General features: G+C 36.9%; 1 protein-coding gene across 2 annotated transcripts in view; it reads right to left on the bottom strand.

The window, feature by feature from the left end:
* Positions 1–20,390, bottom strand: part of Rabgap1l (RAB GTPase activating protein 1 like) — a 648,858-nt gene that overhangs the window by 563,150 nt on the left and 65,318 nt on the right. For both annotated transcript variants that reach the window (XM_055624410.1, XM_055624411.1), the window contains exons 4-7: positions 16,838–17,048; positions 13,337–13,511; positions 4,117–4,274; positions 1,993–2,103 (exon numbers count right to left, since the gene is read on the bottom strand). In XM_055624410.1, the coding sequence (XP_055480385.1) occupies positions 1,993–2,103; positions 4,117–4,274; positions 13,337–13,511; positions 16,838–17,048 (655 nt within the window). The remainder of the gene's footprint in view (positions 1–1,992; positions 2,104–4,116; positions 4,275–13,336; positions 13,512–16,837; positions 17,049–20,390) is intronic.

Raw genomic sequence — 20,390 nt, 5'->3', positions numbered from 1 at the left:
TGGGTAGAGTATTTCAGAGGCCCTCTGTGGTAGGCTCCTGTCTTGTTCCTTATTTTCATCTTCTTCCAATGTCTATCCCATTTGCCTTTCTGAATGAAGATTGAGCATCTTAACCAGGGTCTTCCTTCTTGTTTAGCTTCTTTAGATGTAGAGATTTATTATGATTATCCTATATTACATATCTAATACCCACTTATAAGTGAGTATATAACATGTGTGACTTTCTGCTTCTGGGATACCTCACTCAGGATGATCTTGTGACAAAAACAAAACAAAACAAAAAATTTGTATTCTCAAGATTTTTGTCACTGCAAATAATTTTATTAATAGCCATGTTTTTAAAATAAACCATTGGGTCTGGTGTGATCATGTAGCAGTTTAGAGTACTTACTGCTCTTGCAGAGTACCTGGGTTCAGTTCCCAGAACCCATATAGTGTATCATAACCTTCTATAACTAAAGCTCCAGAAAATCTGATGCCTTCTTCTGGCTTCCTTGGGTACTGTACGTATGTAGTAGAAGGACATAAAGACAGGCAAAACACCCATATGAACAAAAAAACAACAAAAATCAAAAATTTAAAAATTTATTAAGTATATATATTTAATATATCTTAATTTCATGTATTAAGACTATATATATATGTATATATGTGTATACACACACACACACACACACACACATACATATACGTACACATATCCTTGAGACTGGGGAGATAGTTTAATCAGTTAAGTGCCTATAGCATGTATATAAGATCTGAGTTTGAGACCCAAAACCAAGGTTAAAAAGCAAGTGTGGTAATATATATCAGTAATACATAACCTGGGGAGATGGAGAAAAGCACATCCTTAGGGCTCAGTGGTCAGCTATAACCTAGCCTAACAAACAAGCCCCAAGAGGGTCAATGAAAGACCCTCTCTCAGAGACAAAAGATAGACAGCTCCAGAGGAGGAACAACACCTGAGATTGTACCCTCCACACACATACACGCAAACACATGTACACAGACAGACAGATACACACAGAAATATTAAACATGCATACATACATATACATATATATTTATGGACATTGGTACTCAATACAATAATTTCCCTGAAAATGAAATTCATATATCCAACTACAGGCCTCTTTTATCGCTGTATTACCAGATCGGTTGGTTTTTTGAGTACATGCAACCCTTGACAATTCTACTGACAATATAAGAATATCTTTTTTCTCGGGAAGGAGGTTCTCCCCTATCAGTGGACTTGGAAAGGGGCAGGGAGGAGATGAGGGTGGGAGAGTTGGATTGGGTAGGAAAGAGGGAGCAGGATACAGCAGGGATACAAAGTTAACAAACTGTAACTAATATTAAAAAATAAAAATTAAAAAAAAGGAATATATTTTTTCTCATACCCCACCTTTACTTTAATTCCATCTTATCTATTTGAAAACTGAGACTTTAGATGTGCTTGTTAACCATCTGAATAAACTTCCAGCAATTTCTCTATTTGTATTCTTGTCCATTTTTCTCCTTTGTTTTTTGTGTACCACTAAAAATATATTACATCATAGATAATAATTGTCAAATCAAATTTTGGGAGAAATGACCATTTGTTGGTGAGCTTATAAAAAGTTTCTGGCCCTCTAAAACATTTATCTACTTAAAAGCATTCCTATAAATAAATACACACACATTTTTTTTCTTAAAGTTACTGGAATTTCAGAAGGTTTAAAAGATACAAAATTAGAATAACAGATTTCCCTAGGTGTAAATAAATGTTAACAACAACAACAATGATATGAACTAAAAGGGCTGACTCAGTGGGAGGGGATGTGGAGGGGCAGTAAGAGGTAAGAGGGAGGAGAGGTGGGAGAGGTGGACTAAAGATAAAAAGAAACAATAAAAAGCCACAGTGAGCAGTACAGCTGAGACTGATACTAGGCATCTGAACACATTAACAACATCAACATCAGCCTGAGGAATAAGGTAAGGCAAGCTGCTTACCTCTCAATAGCTAGTTCTTTGTTAGAAAGTTGTTGAACTGTAATCACAACCTTCTTCTCTATTCCTTGCTTTATTTTGAAATAAAATTTATCTCTATCCTTAGGCACAGGACTGAAATATTCAAAAAGAACAAAAATTAGGAACATAATAGTAAAATAAAATAACATTTTCTAAATGAGAACAAACAACAAGGTATTAAGCCAAGAACACTATATTCTTTTTTTGTGGGTTGTTTGTTTGTTTGTGTTTCTCAAGACAAGATTTCTCTGTGTAGATGTCCTGGAACTTGCTCTTTAGACCAGGCTGGCCTCAAACTCTGAGATCTAGCCTGTCTCTGCCTCACAAATGCTGGGATTAAAGGCTGCGCCACCACTGCCCAGAGAGAACGCTATATTCTTAAGATATATTGAATCTCACCTCACTACAGAGAGAAAATAGTAACGCTCATAACCAGCAAAATAAAAATTGTAGAAATTTTGATCAAAAATTACAAGAGCTTTATATTTTTATCTGTCAATCAAGGTTAAATGGACTACCTAAAACTATGATAACATGGTATAATTTCAAATTTAGCTTTTAAACTATAACAATTTTTTAAATATTGCTTATTTAATTTTTTAATGACTGTCACATTCTAGTTCAGCTGCTGGTGGTCATGAGCACCCATACCATAATTAAAGCTGGGGGGGAGCAGTAAGAATACATTACTCTTTTAAGCACCAAGAATTTAAGACTATTTTAATATAACTAAGTAAATATAAATAAAAATGGACAAAAAGTACAAATCATAGCAAGTTAATCAAAATCTAAGAAGAGGTAAAAGTAGCTATTCTCATATAATGAACAAATAAAACTTGCATTTTTAAATAACAGGCTGTCTTGTAAGAAATAGAAAAGTACTTTTAGCAACTTATTCAATCTGACATTCACTTTTTTTTATTTAATTTTATTCTTTTCTTATCAGTTACATTTTATTAACTCTGTATCCCAGCCGTGTCCCGAGCCCTCATTCCCTCCCAGTCCCTCCCTCCCTCCCTCATCTCCACCGTGCCCCTTTTTTTATTAGCAAAACTAGATAACTATCTAGCAATTATCTAGAATTAAAAACACGAAGGGCCAAGCATGGTAGTGCAAATCTTTAATCCTAGCACTTGGGAGGCAGAGGCAAGCCAATCTCTGTGAGTTCAAATTCAGGCCAAACAAGGGCTATGTAGTGAGACCCTGTCTCAAAAAAATAAGGAAAATGTTACTATATATGAGTGATTGTTAAATAAGACAGCCACTTATTAATTGCCCACTTTAGAACTGGAAAAACATTTTAATGTATAATAGAAAAAGTGGTTAAATGATGGTTAAACCATATAATATGCTAACTGCAACCACTAAACGTAATTTTGGTGAGGAATATTTTATTAAGGGGCTGGAGGGTTGGACTAGTGGCTAAGAGCACTTGCTGCTTCTTGCAGAGAGAGGACCTGAGTTCACTTTCCAGTCCCAGGGGACTCAAAGCCTTCTGACTTCCACTGGCACCAAGCATCTGTATTTTACAAACATACACATGCAAAATAATGATACACATAAAATAAATACATCTTTTATAAGATTTAATTTTAAAAAATAATACTTTGGTAAAAAATATTTTTGAGAAAAATATGTATAAAAATCTATAACATTTTCCCTACAAAAAATTACTTGGCTGGGGGTAGGGAGTGTCACTTTTACAATCCCAGCACTCAGGAGTGTAGAGGCAGGATAATCAGGAGTTCAAGGCCAGGTTCAGCTATACAGAGAATTAAAGCCTACAATGAGACCTCATCTAAAAAAGTCAAAATAAATAAGTAAGTAAATGGAGAATAAATTAACACTTTTAACAAAAAGTAATTCTCTATGACTAACAATATTCCAACCTTGTGCCCAGTTTTTGTGATTTTAGTTAATGTTCTATAGCATCAGATTCTTTTAATCATTAACATTTTTGACAGAGAAGTGTGTGAACAGTGACCTATATAAAGCTTTATGCAAACACAAACTAGTGTCTAAAAAAATGTGCTAGCAAACACTAGCACAATTTAACTTCAGGCACGTTAACTTTCTTTGCAGGTTATTATTTTCAGATATCCTCACCTAAAGTTTCCTTTTCCATCATCTTCTTTTACCTCCAAGGAGACACTGAAGGTAAACACATCACTGTCTGGGGTCGGGACGATTGAATCTTTAACATCAGACACTTGCCTGGCAGAACGTTTGAATGCAGTACCGAAACTATATAAAATTCTGCTTACCTAAAAAGTGAAAAGGAAACTACAATTAGACAAAAGCACTAAATCAACGTTGATATACTTCTCTCCCATTTTGTGAGCCTGTAAGTTTCCATACCCACAATTTTCTTTAGTGCAGAAAATAAATGTAATGTAAGTATCTATCAATCATTTCAACAGTATATAACAGTTTCATCAGCTATGCATTCAAAAGTGGTGGGTAAAATATATATATATCAAAAATGCAGACCATCCTAATTCTAAATTATTAAATTTATGTAAGTAAGTAAATGGAGACTATCACTAGCATGAAAGCCAAGAAAAAAAAAATATTGCTTATATACCCCTCAAAAAGCATACTAATTCCATAGAATACTTAACTCTATGAAATAAACAGCAATGCATCATTTCACAGACTTAAATTAAAATATAATGAGTGTTTTCACACCTACACAGACATGATTCATATAAACAACATCAATATAAACCCTAAAGAGCAGAGAAAAACTGGTATTAAAGAGCTGCAGCTAGGATCTGAAGAAAGCAGCAGGCCCAGGTCCATTCAGGAATGACAGTGAGCTGTCACTATTAACTGTGATTAAGAATCTCTCTCACAAAAAAAAAAAAAAGAATCTCTCTCACTAACAAAATGTACAAAAAGCATAACCAGAAAAAAATCTTGAGAACAAGAGAACATTTACTTATGAGGGAATATTGACTTTGTAAAGGTTTTCCCAGATGATGACTTAATTAAGACAATGCAAGATTCCTTTCAAAGGACCAGCTTAGCTGTACCACACATACCATTTGTCAGGAGGGAAAATGTATCACATTATTTTATTGACTTTCTCCTCAGTGTGAACAGCATGGGGTCTTTTTGGGTTCCATGTCATGTTAGGAAAAATAGATGCTCTTTTATATACAGCTTTAGATGTAGCCTGTAGGCAAGCAACTCAGCTTACACATCATACCCCATATGAGGGCTCTGAAAACCCTGACAAACCAGGCCAGCAGGTATTTGCAATGAATGCTTCCTGAAACCAGCAAAGCAGCTGGGTGGAGAGGCCTTTTAAAGGAAGCTGGACTGTTTTGTTTAGCTCTTTATTATCAATGACTTGAGTATTAAAAATAAAAATAAAAAAAAGAGACTCAGGCTCAATGAATTAATGTGCACCTAGACTAAATAAATAACGCCCAAGTGTACTCATATTAAGCAACACTAGCCTCACTATGAAAAAAACTGTTTAACTTAATAGATATCTTTTAGATATCAAGTATTTTTTTGCTTTGTTTCCTTAAACTCTGGTATTTTAAAAGTTAGTAAACATGAAATTTAAAAACAAAAATCCAGCATGGTTCAGCAGTTAGGAGTACTTATTCCTCTTGCAGAAGACTCAGCTTTGGTTTCCAGCACCTACATGACATCTCACACCTGCCTATAATACCAGTTCTAGGAGATCAGACACCTCTTCTGACAAATACAGGCTCCTGCAGACATATAGTGCACAGATGCACACACCATCAAATAAATATTGTTTTTTTAAAGCCAGGTACGGTGGCTCACAATTGTACTCTTAGCACTAGAAGCGTTGAGACAAGAAGACTGTCACCAGTTCAAAGTTAGGTTTGGCTACAGAAACTTGTGTCAAAAAGAGAGAGAGAGAGAAACTGAAGTAATTTAAGTTCACAAAAAAGCTATACTCATTTATAAATGTCTCAAGATAACAAAATATTGCAATGAAAGGATCCAAAAATAAGTACAAAGTAGTATCTACATCTTCCCAGTGAATAACCACAAAAAAGGTTCCAGCTAAAGTCCTAAGTTTCTCTTTAAAACTCCTCAGCTCCAACAATGTAAATATTGAACCATAGCACTAAAGCCAACACCTTTCAACATACAGCATTTTAGAGCAGCATGATTTAGAGCTTTCAGTGTTTACACACAATGTTTTGAAGTATAAAAGATTCCCAAGATGAACAGTGAAAATGTCTAAATCTATTCTTTTAGCATCAGGTCACTCTAGTGACTATGAAATTTTATTTGTATTTTCACATTTATTTATGACTCCGAATTTTTTCTAAAGTAACAGAGAACTATAAATACTACACTTTACAAAAGCTATTCTTACACCTGTATCCAAAATAAGCGTCAAAAGTAACATCTCAAACTATGCACTAGAAACACCAAAAACTTCAGACCGCTCAGTCCATTGACACTGGTTTAATAATAAAAACATGGTGAGACAAAAGGAGTTAAAGGTCTTATTTTCAATAGCTTACACTGGGAAATGCAAGGACGATTTTACTGAGTATTATTAACAAGTTTCTTAATTTCAAGGTCAAATTATCAATGAACATATTAATCTAGGAAACACTAATTTTCAATTTCCTTAGAACAAAAATACTCCTTCCAATGGTGGAAAAAAAAAACAAACTACTGCACTGCCATTATAGTTCAGTGGTGCCTTGGGCGTAAACAAGGTGCCACAAATGACCTCAGCACTCTAAAGAAAATGAAATTTGTTACTTCAAGTGTAATACATTATTGCACTTTTCTGTTTTTGTTTAATTCATATATTCTGGAACTAACTTTTCCTGCATATGTATAAAAGCATACTGTATTTTAAAACAAGTTGTCCTCAAATTCTTAATAGCCACATTTTCACCAATTATTCAATTACCCTAAAATACTTTTCCAATACCAAATTAACTTTGTTTGTTTTTTTGTTTGTTTATTTACTTATTTATTTGGATGCTCAGTTTTCATGCACACCAGAAAGAGGGAATCAGATTCCATTACAGATGATTATGAGACACCATGTGGTTGCTGGGAATTGAACTCAGGACCTCTGGAAGAGCAGTTAGTGCTCTTAACCTCTGAGCCATCTCTTCCAGCCCCCAAATTAATTCTTTTTTTTTTCTTTTTAAAGAACTTTTTTTCTTTTTTTTTTAATTTTATTTTTCTTATTAGTTACATTTTGTTAACTTTGTGACCCAGCTGTATCCCGCTCCCTCATTCCCTCCCCAACCCCAGCCTCCCTCCCTGGTCTCCTCCCTGCCCCTTTCCAAGTCCACTGATAGGGGAGGACCTCCTCCCCTTTCATTTGACCCTGTTTTATCAGGTATCTTCACAGCTGGCTGCAATGTCCTCCTCTGTGGCCTAACAGGACTGCCAAATTAATTCTTAAATCAACTATTTAACACCTTTAACAATAACTGCTCTATAAAAAAAAATACCCCTGCAAGCATATACAGTTAACGTTAACAGTAGAACCATAGTTCTAGCCCAATATTCATAACTATAAAATATTTTGGTTATCTGCCATGTGCTTGTAAAAACAAGAACAATAATAAAAGCAGTAAAGAACTGCTACTAACAAGAGGTAGAGACCTCAAGTCTTATGCAATTAAAACAATAAACTTATATTTTAGGTGCTATGGATACATTGAACAACATAAAACTTATGTTTCAACAAATACAAATAAAATGTGTTTAGGTTGAACAAGAATCATTAGGTCAATCAAAATGAAAAATGCCAGCCTAAGTTTCAAATTTAACTATAATGACATTAATTTAAATGTCATGTCTCACAAATTGCTATTTCCACCAAAGAGCTTAAAATTATGTGTGAAATCTAGAGTCAGTGAACAGAATAAAAGAGATGCAAGAATTAGTAAAGTTCAGAAACAGTGATTAACATTGTCAGTTTCTTCAAGCACTATATAACCAATTATATAAAATAAATTTAAATGGCATATACTACAATACAGAGCACATTATTAAAGCACATACACACACAAAAAAATCTAATAGCCACTTTTCTGTAGAAAACAAATGTTTATTGACAAATAATACAGTCGAAATTTTTCCACAGAAAGCATCTACAGAAAACACTAGACATAAAATTGGTCATCTGAATGGTGCTACTGAGGGACAGACGTATACAGACATCTGGAACCAGAGACAGACTACAGTCTTAAGTATAATAGAATTTTATTAACTTTATTTTCTTTAATTCAGTATTTTCCTAATTGGTAAATATTACACAGTTAAAGTTCAAATGATGCTATTAAATGACAAAGGTACTTACTTAAAAATCTAGTTACTTTTTCAAATATAAAGGTTTTCTATTAATATTCATGTAACAAAATCTATTCTTTTTTTTTTAACAAAATCTATTCTTTAGAAATACGATCAAGAAACGTTCATTCAAGAAACAAATGTGGGGCTGGAGTGATGGCTCAATGGTTAAGAGCATGAGTTGCTCTTCCATAGGACCCTGGTTTGATTTCCAACACCCACATGGCAGCTCACAAGTGTCTGTAACTCTAGTTTCAGGGCATCTAATGCCTTCCTCTGCAGGCACTGCATACACAGGCTGCATAGAAATACATGCAGGCAAAACGTCCATACATATAAAATAAATAAGTTTGAAAAAGAAAGAGAGAAAGAGAATCCAAGGAAGGAAGGAACAGGAAGGAAGGATTTTCTCCATGAGAAAATCATGTAACTAGGTATGGTGGCGTGCACCTTTAATCCAAGCACTTGGGAGGCAAAGGCAAGCAGATCTCTATGAGTTCAAGGCCAGCCTTGAACTGGCCTACAGAATAAGTTCTAGGAGAGCCAGGGAATATAAAATTTTTAAAAAAGTCTCAAAAACAAACAAACAAACAAACAAAAATACTATCTAATGGGGGCATGGTGGTTCATATTTTAAATCACAGCACACAGGACATGTGATCATAGCTGCATGCACACCTTCAAATGAATGCTTACAAGTGCACATAGCATACACACACGCAAACGAGGGAGGGGTTTTAGCATTAACCAAGCCCTCTAAAGCTTTCTTTTAAGGCTTTGTGTACCACATCCACAAAGACACAAGAAGCATGGGACCTCCTTATCGTTTCTTACTACTTTGTCTGCAATGCCTCAGCAGAAGCCTTATATTATTCTCCTTGTACAAAGATCACAGACATTAAGATATATCTGGTTGGACTGTCCAACTATTTTGCCATATGTTACAAAGATCCAGTCCAATAGGGTCATACAGAAGACTTCCCAGGGCAACAAGCCAAATGTATCCTGCTATCTCAGTGTCCAAGAGAATCATCACCCTCGCTGGGCTTCCCTTCTCCTACTGTTGATATCTGCTTGAAGAGATCAATTCATGATGAAATAAGAGCATCACAGGCCAATTGGCAGTAGCCATGTTGTTACTGCTTGAGGAAGCATCTTCTTGCCTTCAGTAGAAAAACCTTCAGGTACCATCCAGGGGCTTTAGAGGGGGGGAAAGTGAAAAGAAATTAATTAATGGTGTTGCTACACATCATACATGAATGGTAAGAGTATCTGTCCTTTAGTTCCTAAGCTACTTGTGCCCACCAAGAAGGACTCAAACAGCAGTTGTCCCCTTACCACAGAACAGGGAACTACAGGGAACAGAAAACCAGATGACCAATAAACATAACTAAAAGATTTCAGATTAACCCAAAGTGTAGTTATAATTTTGGATGAGGTAAGGAAAATGTTGACAGACTGATTCTGTAAAGACTTGAGCAAAACACAAACATAACTGAAAAGGCAAGCCATGAAGCCATGAAGCTGATATATCCACTTACAAAACACATGAAACCCTGTTTATTTTTAATTTTTTATCTTTTGTTACATTGTATGTATATCTGTCTGCCTCTCCATATGTCTTTGTCTGTGTGTGTGTCTGTTGTTTGTGTATCTGTGTATCTGTGTATGTGTGTATGGTGCACACATGGGTAGAGGGCAGAGGATACCTTTCATGTCCACCTTGTAGGTGCCAGGAATCAAACTGAAGTTGTTAGCCTTGGCAGCAAGCACCTTTATCCACTGAGCCTTCTCAGTGGCCCCTACTTTTTACATTATTTAAACAAGAAAGATGTTGCTGAAAATATAGTTCCTCAGTTTGAAGCTCAGCTCCATTATCCATTCTCGGGTCAAGCAAAAGATAACCACAAATTATCATCTAAACTGGAACTTTTTTTTTCCAAATAAATGTAAGTGAATTCGTACTATACTTGGACAATGGGCGAATGTTAAGGCTGCTCCAGGCAAACAGAAACATTAGGTCAGTTGTCTAAATAAATCCTACCGATACAATAAGATATTGTGAGCATCAGCCAAGTAGATGCTTCACATAATGTCTGACATTAGCACTCCCGATACATGGGGTTACTCAACATTTAAAAATGCTCCATATTAATAAGATTCAGTGGCCATGGTCATGTACTTCCTTTATCCAATAATATGTTTTAATATCAATGACTGAACGTAAAACATTTTCAAAAATGTCTTTTAAAAAAATAAAACATAAAATTCACTTTCTTAAAAACAGCAATACACTGTCTAGAAATGTAATAGACAGTAGTATAAAATTATCATGTCAACAATTTCCCACTTTTTCACCCACTGTTAAAAGCTCCCCCATCCATCCATAAATAAATAAATACTATAATCCCAAAAGACAGTTGCATACCATCAGTTACAGAAATGCTTGGAGCAAAGTTTCCACTCAGTTTCCTCCTAGAGCGGCATTTCCATCTCACAGCAGCGGGTTCTTCAATTCTTCAGAGTTTATTTCCTGCTGTTCAGCTCCAGTGACCCAGTAACCACACAGGTGTATTAAGGGACAGCTGTCAACATGAAATGCCAGGACACTACCAATGTGTTTTCCCACTTCTGCAGTGGAGTGTGTAAGATCAGAAATAATCCTCTCATTAAAAAATAATAATAATAACACCCATGTATTCCGTTAACACACTCACATCATGTCTACTGCATGCCAGGTACACTATCAGCACACTTGGCCCCATTCATTTTGCAAATCACATCTTTTCAGAAAAAACTGGGTATACAGTAAAGAGTGACATGTTGGCTTTATCTGAAAAAGCAATACTAACAACTTGAAGTTTATATAAGGTATGAATTCAGGCAGAGATTTTCTATGCTTACAGATAAATTATGTGTTTCCACATATGTTCATTTTTTAGTGTAAAGCAAAATAATTGCCAGGGCACATGAAATAGCACACCAACTAGGCATGGTGGCAGAAGAAAGGATTTTGAGTGTTTTCACCACAATAGAAATGAGTGTTAGAAAAGATACTATGTTTTATTTGTTCTAACCATTATAGAATGCATGCATGTTTAACAATCAAAGGGTACTGTACTATATATATATATACACACACACACATATATATATATACACACACACAATTTTATATGTTTAAAAATCACAGGGTACTGTAATACATATATATATACATTTTATGTTTCTTTAATTTTTATTTTTTAATATTAGTTACAGTTTGTTAATTTTGTATCCCTGCTGTATCCTGCTCCCTCATCCCTCCCAATCCCACCCTCCCACCCTCATCTCCTCCCTGCCACTTTCCAAGTCCACTGATAGGGAAGAACCTCCTCCCCTTTCATCTGATACTAGTTTATCAGGTGTCTTCAGGACTGGCTGCAAAGTCCTCCTCTGTGGCCTAGCAGGGCTGCTCCTCCCTCGGGGGTGGGGAGGGGAGTCAAAGAGCCCACCATTGAGATCATGTCAGAAACAGTCCCTGTTCCCCTTATTAGGGTACCCACTTAGATACTGAGCTACCAAGGGCTACATCTGAGCAGAGGTTCTAGGTTGCATCCATACATGGTCCTTGTTTGGAGAAACAGTCTCATAAAAGACCCCTGTGCCCAGATATATTTGGTCCTTGTGGAACTCCTGTCCTCTCCTGGTCATATTAACTTCCCCCCCCCCTTTTTTTTTTGATTCCCTGCACTCTGCCAAAGGTTTGGTTATGAGTCTTAATATCTGCTTTGATACACTGCTAGGTAGAGTCTTTCAGAGGCCCTTTGTGGTAGGCTCCTGTCTTGTTATTTGTTCGCTCCTACATCCAATGTCCATCCCATTTGTCTTTCTAAGTGAGGATTGATCATCGTACCCTAAGTCCTCTTTCTTGCTTATCTTCTTTATGTGTATAGATTTCAGTATGTTTATCCTATCTTATAGGTATATATATAAGTGAGTATATACCATGTGCGTCTTTCTGCTTTTGGGATACCTCACTCAGGATGATCATTTCTAGGTCCCACCATTTGCCTGCAAATTTCATGATTTCCTCGTTTTTAATTGTTGAGTAGTATTCCATTGTGTAAAAGTACAGGAGACAACTTCCTGAACAGAACACCAACAGCACAGGCTCTAACAGCAACAATCAATAAATGGGACCTCATAAAACTGAAAAGCTTCTGGAAAGCAAAGGACATACTCATCAAAACAAAACGACAGCCTACAGACTGGAAAGGGATCTTCACCAACCCTATATCTGACAGAGAACTGATATCCAGAATATATAAAGAGCTAAAGAAATTAAAAAGCAGCAAATCAACCAATCCAATTAAAAAATAGGGAACAGAGCTAAACAGAGAATTCTCAGTAGAGGAATACAGAATGGCAGAGAAACACTTAAAGAAATGCTCAACGTCCTTAGCCATCAGAGAGATGCAAATCAAAACAACCCTGAGATTTCACCTGACACCCACCAGAATGGCTAAGATCAAAAACTCAAGTGACAACACATGCTGGAGAGGTTGTGGAGAAAGGGGAACCCTCCTCCATTGCTGGTGGGAATGCAAACTTGTACAACCACTTTGAAAATCAATCTGGTGCTTTCTTAGACAATTAGGAATAGAGCTTCCTCAAGAGGTATTTTTTTTAAACCACCTTGGACTACTGAACTTGAGCAAAATAATGAGGCACAAAAATACTCATCCTTTCTGAGCAAAAGCAACTACTACAGTAACTGTAGGCTAGAAAGAGAATTTACCAAATGGTTATTTTCTTTTATACCTGTTGTACCTATAATATCATGCTCATGCATAACATATCAGACTTAGTTAGCTTTCTATATTCAGTTAATGCTATTGCAAATATTAACATGATCTCTACAGTCTCCAAGTTTACATAATGTCTTTCTATGACAGGGAAATTAAGAGTTCAAAAATATCCTAATTCAAATCTGTAGAAAATTGCCACATTGTATCATACTTACTGCCTCTTTAATTTCACAGGAGAATACATGTATCTGAAATTCTTCTGAACCATGAGAACTCTCTGTAAATGCAAAGCAATTACTCTCTGTTGTCCCGTCATGTCCACGTGCACAGAACAGCACTTTATAAATTGGAAAAGATGCTATCTCCACATTGCTTGACTGGTCTATGATTCTAAAAAAATTAAAAAATGAGATAAAATATCTATCTTAAAATCACAAAAGTTATTAATACAAGTAAACAACTTATCTTCATGTTACTGAAATCTTACATATACATATATATATATACACACACACAAATCATTTCCTTTTTTGTTAATTAATTAATTAATTTACTTTGCACCACAGTAGGAAGTTTCCCTCTCTCCTCTCCTCTTAGTCCCCTTATGCCCCTCACTTTCTTCTCAGAGAAAGGAAACTTCCCATGGGTATCAACCAGCTTTGGCATATCAAGTAGGGCTGGGCCTGTCTTCTACTGAGGCTAAGCAAGGCCGGCCAGTTAGGGGAAGGGAACAAAGGCAAGCAGCAGAGATGGAGGCAGTCCCTGCTCCTGCTGTTAGAGGTCCCACATGAGGACCAAGCTGTACATATGTTACATATGTGGGAGGGGGCTAGAAACATCCCATGGATGCTCTCGGGTTGGTGGGTCAGTCTCAGTGGGCCCCTATAGGTCCAGGTGTCCTTGGTGTCCTTGGCCTCTCTGGCTCTTTAAATCCTTCCTCCCCTCTTGAGCTCCACCTAATGTTTGGCTGTGTGTCTCTGCATTTGTGTGTCAGCGGCTAGGTGACTGTTATGCTAGCCTCCTGTCTGCAAGAATAGCAGAATACTATTGGTAGGGCAAGTGGTGGGCTCTCTCTCACAGCATATGACTCAAGTTGGGCAAGTCACTGATTGGCTAGGTCGAAGGTTTTGTGTGGGGGTTGTTGTCCCCTTCCCTCTACTGGAAGTCCCCCTGACTATAGGAGGTGGTCACTTCAGGCTCCATTTCCCCCTCTGCTAGGAATCTCAGCTAGGGTCACCACAATAGACTCCTCAGAGCCTCCCCTGTCCCACAACTGATTTCAGTTTTCTCTTCCAGGCCTCGCAAAAATCATTTCATTTTAACAATTTCTTCATTCTTATGTTTCCAATGAGCCAAATCATATACTCTCCAACATCAACTACATATAGATATAACTATATATGTATGTATGTATTATATATGTATATCATACTAGTATATCACTCATACCAACAGTTTTGTTCTTGTGTTAAAAGCTGTTTCAAAAAGGGGAGGAAGATATCAAAAGTAGGAGGAAGATTGTTGAGAAAAAAAAAAGGTCTCAACAGAAAAGAGGAGAAAGCTAGACAAAGATAACAGAGGACAGACAAAAATGCCTGAAACTCAGCATATACATGCATCAAGTTGTCAAAGATTTTTTGTTGTTTTTGTTTAGTTGGTTTTGTTGTTGTTTATTTTTGGGATAAGCTCTCTCTAATACATAGATATGGCTGTCCTAAGACTCACTTTTTAGAACAAGCTGGCCTGAACTCAAAGATACACCTGCCTCTGACTGGAATGTACACCACTACAACATCCCACACCCAGCAAATAAAATTTTTTTTAAAAAAAGCATGCTTCAGATCTCTGGAAATAAAGATACATGTCTGGAAAAAAAAAAGAAAGAAAGAATAGCAGCAATCATTGTTAAAAAGCCCGTTTCTTTTTATTCCTTTGTTTTCTGTGTATGTTTTTACATGAGGGTTTGTATTTGCAGATGTTTGTGTGTGCAGGTGTAAGTGCATGTTCAAGCACATGGAAATGTCAGAGGTTTACCTCAGTTATCAATCATTAAGAGGGTTCTACCTTGTTTTCTTTGTCATCAGCAAGCACCACCAACCCTGCCTTTGCTCCTGTTCCTCAACACTGGGACTGTAGGCATGTAGTCACACTGGGATTTTTCTTTCTGGTGTTAGTGACCCAAACTCAGGTCCTGTTTTGCACAATAAAATGAGTTTTTGCTCACCTTGACATTTGAGAGAGAATGTCTCACTGGGACTTGTGGCTAGACTAGCACACAGCCACCCCAGGGATCTGCCTGTCTCATTTTGAAGGCTTGAGAGACAAAAGAAAGTACGTGCTTTACAAGTAAGAGGACCTGAGTTATACCTCTAGGAAAGAAAAGAATCTGGTGTGGTGTTCTGTGCTCGTCACACCAGTGCTAGGAGGTTGGCAGGTAGCTCTTGAGACCTCACGGGCTGGCCAGCAAGCCAGCCTAGAAAACCTGGCAAATTCCAGGACAGTAAGACACTTCGGCTCAAAAAAAATTTTAATTTCAATTTTTTTTTTTTTAGTTACATTTTGTTAACTCTGTGTCCCAGCTGTATCCCGCTCCCTCATTCCCTCCCCAACCCCACACTCCCTCCCTGGTCTCCTCCCTGCCCCTTTCCAAGTCCACTGATAGGGGAGGACCTCCTCCCCTTTCATCTGACCCTGTTTTATCAGGTATCTTCAGGGCTGGCTGCAAAGTCCTCCTCTGTGGCCTAACAGACTGCTCCTCCCCTGGGGGGGAAGGGGGGGTCAAACAGCCTGCCCTTGAGATCCTGTTAGAAATAGTCCGTGTTCCCCTTACTTTGGAAAACTACTTGGTTACTGAGCTACCACAGGCCACATCCGAGCAGAAGTTCTAGGTTATATCTATAGATGGTCCTTGGTTGAGTGTCAGTCTCAGAAAAGACCCTGTGCCCAGATATATTTGGTCCTTGTAGAGCTCCTATCCTTTCCATATCATACTAACTTCCCTTCTTTCATATGATTCCCTGCACTCTGCCGAGGGTTTGGTTATGAGTCTTAGTGTCTGCTTTGAAACACTGCTAGGTAGAGTCTTTCAGATGCCTTTTGTGGTAGACTCCTGTCATAAATGTAACACCTAAAAAGCACCACCAGTGGCTGTCCTCTGCCTCCACCACACATACCTACACACAGTCCACATGAATAATAACACAATCTTTCCTAAGGCACTAAAGGCATTTTTATAAGAACCTTATAAACCTACACTGCTACTAGTCAGGACTTAGTACTTAACTTACTATCCTGGTAATGGTGAAATTATTCTCTGCAGGCTGGAGAGATGGCTCAGCATTTAAGACCACTGTCTGCTCTTCCAGATGTCCTGAGTTCAATTCCCAGCAACCACATGGTAGCTCACAATCATCTATAATGTTATCCGGTGCCCTCTTCTGGCATGCAGGTACACATGCAGATAGAGCATTCATATAATATAATACGTGTGTGTGTGTGTGTGTGTGTGTGTGTGTGTGTGTGTGTGTGTGTATACACACACATATATATATTAGAAAATACTCTCTGCAAACAAAAACAAGCTCTAAGCCTAAATGTAATCTTTAATTTGTACAGTATAAGTGAACTCACAGTTTAATTCTACATCTGATTTATGACACAACATACTCAACACAGCTCAGAATAATTAATCATACATTAAGAAAATTAAGGCTTACCTCACAGAACCGTCTGGAACATTGGGCACATACAGAGTAACAGCAAAGGGGTGCTGACTGGAAGCTCTCACAGTCGCCATTGCCCGCAAAGCTTCTACTTCACTACGTGGGGAAGAGACCTTCATACATCCTAAGTATGTCAATTTGTTAAATAGAACACTGTCTTCTTCAGGAAATCTGCTTGGATAAGATGGTCTGGGTGTGGAAACTTCTAGAAAAAAAATTAAAACAATCACGTCACTAGGACATATTCCATAAACAACAAGTCATCTCTTCATTTCCCTGATCACTGGCTCACTAGTATGTGGGAACTATTAAGTATTCTAATAAAGTTGGGTTTCCTCCAGTTAATTTTGGTGGTCATTCCACCCATCTTAACTCCTCTATATAACAAATACGTACATAATTCTATGCACAACATTTTTTAAAGCTCATTATTGTTAGAGAATATCTACCTGAATGTAAAAAGGAAAACAAAATTCATTTTAAACACTATAAATCATTTTAGCCATTAATTTTATTTAAACTATAAAGATCAAAATTTAAATTATTTTAGTATTAGTATTATTACATGTACATATGTTCCTATGTATTTCTGCTAGCTTATTCAGATATATGAAGCAAACAAGGCCCATAGTAAAATCATGCATAGTAAATTAGCAGCATAATACATAGGGAAGTTTACTGGCATTTGTGCAACTGGGTTTCTAAAGATGAGAAAGGGATTTTTTGGTTTTGGTTTTGTGCGGTTTTTTTTTTGTTTGTTTGTTTGTTTGTTTGGTTGGTTGGTGGTTGGTTGGTTGGTTTGATTTGGTTTGGTTTGGTTTTTGGTTTTCTGAGACAGGGTTTCTCTATGCAGCCTTCACTATACTGGACTTGCTTTATAGACCATGCTAGCCTTGAACTCACAGAGATCTATCTGCCTCTGCCTCCCCAAATGCTGGGATTATAGGTGTGCACCACTGTGCTCAGCTTGAGGAGATTTTTGGTTTTGGCTTATTGTCTTTCGAGACAGGGTTTCTCTGTGTAACTCTGCTGCCCTGGAACTCACACTTGAGACCAGGCTGGCCTCAACTCAAGACATCTGCCTGCCTTTTCCTCCCAAGTGATGAGATTAAAGGCATGTGCCACCACCACCTAGAGAGAAGGGGATTTTTTTATAATAACATAAATATTCTATAAATCTGTGTAACAAAAGATTGATAACTATAAATTCTAAACACAAAACAATAGTAGATAAATGGGTCTAAAATTATAGACAATACAGTTAGTAAGCAAAACCTTTAAAGTATTACAAATATAAACATTTTAATTATTAATGAAATAAGTAGAAAAATCAAAGAAATAACTAAAAAATTCTAAATCTGACTAACATTGTCCAGAAAATGAAATATTCTCTGGAAGGTTATTGAACAGGGTTTTTTTTTTTTCTACAAAAGGAAATTTGTTACAGTAAATTCCTTCAGAGTAAGGAAAATGACATAGGAGGGAACTGACAGCCCCCAAGAAAGACTCTGCTCAGACTCAAGGCAATACACAAATGTCAAACACTTTGTTAAGTAATTTCCAGGAATACAAGAGGATTTAATGTGTGGGGGGGAAAAGGGGGTTGTAACTGCCAAGGGGAAAACATGGCTGAAAACTTTCCAAACACAGTTAAATATATGGATGTCCATATTCAAGAATCTCATTGATTCTTTAAAAAACAGGAACTCAATAGAAATCAAACCACTGACCTAATGGTGCAGGTTTACTGTTGCAGCTATTCTGAAAGGAATAAGCAAGAGAATCACAAGCTCACAGCCTGCCTGTGAGTAAGTGCATGTCAGCCTGAACAACCCGGCAAGTCCTAGTCTCAAAATAACAGAGGAAAGGAAAGCTGAACATAAACAGCATTGCCTAGCATTCCACAAAGCTCTAAACTCAATCCCCAGGTACTGGTAACAGAGAGTGGAGGCAAAGGTGTAGATGATAGGAATCTTCTCGTCTGAAACTACAGAGTGTCTGAAGAAATGGCTCAGAGGTTGAATGTTTGCTGCTCTTGCAAAGGACCTGAATTTGGGTCCTAGCAACCATGGTGGTGATCCCCAAGCACCTGTAACTCCAGTTCTAGGAAATCCAGTGCCCTCTGCTGGCTCTGAGCAGCAACTGCACACGCAGGTACACTCACAAATGTATACACACAGAGACATAAACATAAATAAAATAAAAAATAAATCTCAAAAATGAAAAAGAAGAAACTACAGAAATGAGAGACAGTGAACATCTTTCAAGAGCTCAAAGATCAACCAAAACTATTCATCAGCAATGAAGGTACCACAAAGCCATTTTCTTATAAAGAAAACTGAAGATTCAAAACCAGCTCTGAAAGAAAAGCTATCACAAGCATTTCAACCCGAAGAAAATAATATCATAGGGCAATCTAGAGTATAAAAAGTGAACAAAGACAGAAATGAAAAACATAAAACTCAGCCAGGCAGTGATGGCACATGCCTTTAATCACAGCACGAGGGAGATGGTGGCAAGCACATCTCAGAGTTCAAGGCCAGACTGGTCTACAGAACAAATTCCAGCCAGAGATACACAAAGAAATCCTGTCTCAAAAAACTTATGAAATAAGATAAACTCATTTTTTCCTTACAAAGTCTTTAAAATGCATATAACTACTGAAAGCTGAGTATATTACACTGTCTCTTGGATTTGTCAATGTACGTTATGTAATACATATAGCAGTATAACAAATGGAAATTAAAAGGAGCTTGGCATGGTTACAGTGCTTCCACATTGTCCCTGAAATGGTTTTTAAAAAATGATCTCTAAGTAGGTATACATTCAATACTACATAAATGTTCAAATAATTAAGTTCTCTTTCACCAAACCACATTCTTGTCATTTCATTCTTGGTTATATTACAATATAATTCTTTTCCCTTCCTAGTTTGACTTTTTCTAGCTGACACAATTATTAAAAAAAAAAAAAAGTATTCTTTAGTATTTTCTTCTTAAATGCTTGTTCTCTCTTTTTTTCTTTCTTTCTTTTTCCTTTTTCAAGAATATAATTCAAACTCATTCATTATATGCAGGTGCTCTATCACTAAAACCTCTAGGAGAAACTTTATCATATAAAGAGTCAGGGGTCTGATTTTATTTTATTCCATTATGAGAAACAACTGCCCCAATGCCATCTATTGAATCGCCATATTCCTCCTCAGAACTGAAGCTAATTCTGTCATTTTCTTTCACTCTAATCATACATTTCTTTTTCCAGTCACCTTGCACTGACTAGATTGTTAGAATTTCACAGTACCACAGCAATAAATACCAACTTCCTAGTTGTTCTTGATTAGATGCATTAAAATATAAGAACACATATAAAATTATGATAGGTATCATTTCTCTGGTTAAATATATTTCCTTCTATCCAGAGTTTGACAGGTGCTCTTACATACTCTGAACTCTCCTCTCTCTCCTACCTGTTTTCTCTTTCCTCTCTCTCTCTCTCTCTCTCTCTCTCTCTCTCTCTCCCCGTGTGTGTGTGTGTGTGTGAGAGAGAG

The sequence above is a fragment of the Psammomys obesus genome, unplaced genomic scaffold, assembly GCF_907164565.1.
Source record: "Psammomys obesus unplaced genomic scaffold, mPsaObe1.curated_primary_1811, whole genome shotgun sequence".
Classification (NCBI taxonomy): Eukaryota; Metazoa; Chordata; class Mammalia; order Rodentia; family Muridae; genus Psammomys; species Psammomys obesus.
This window is presented reverse-complemented; position numbering and strand designations above follow the sequence as displayed.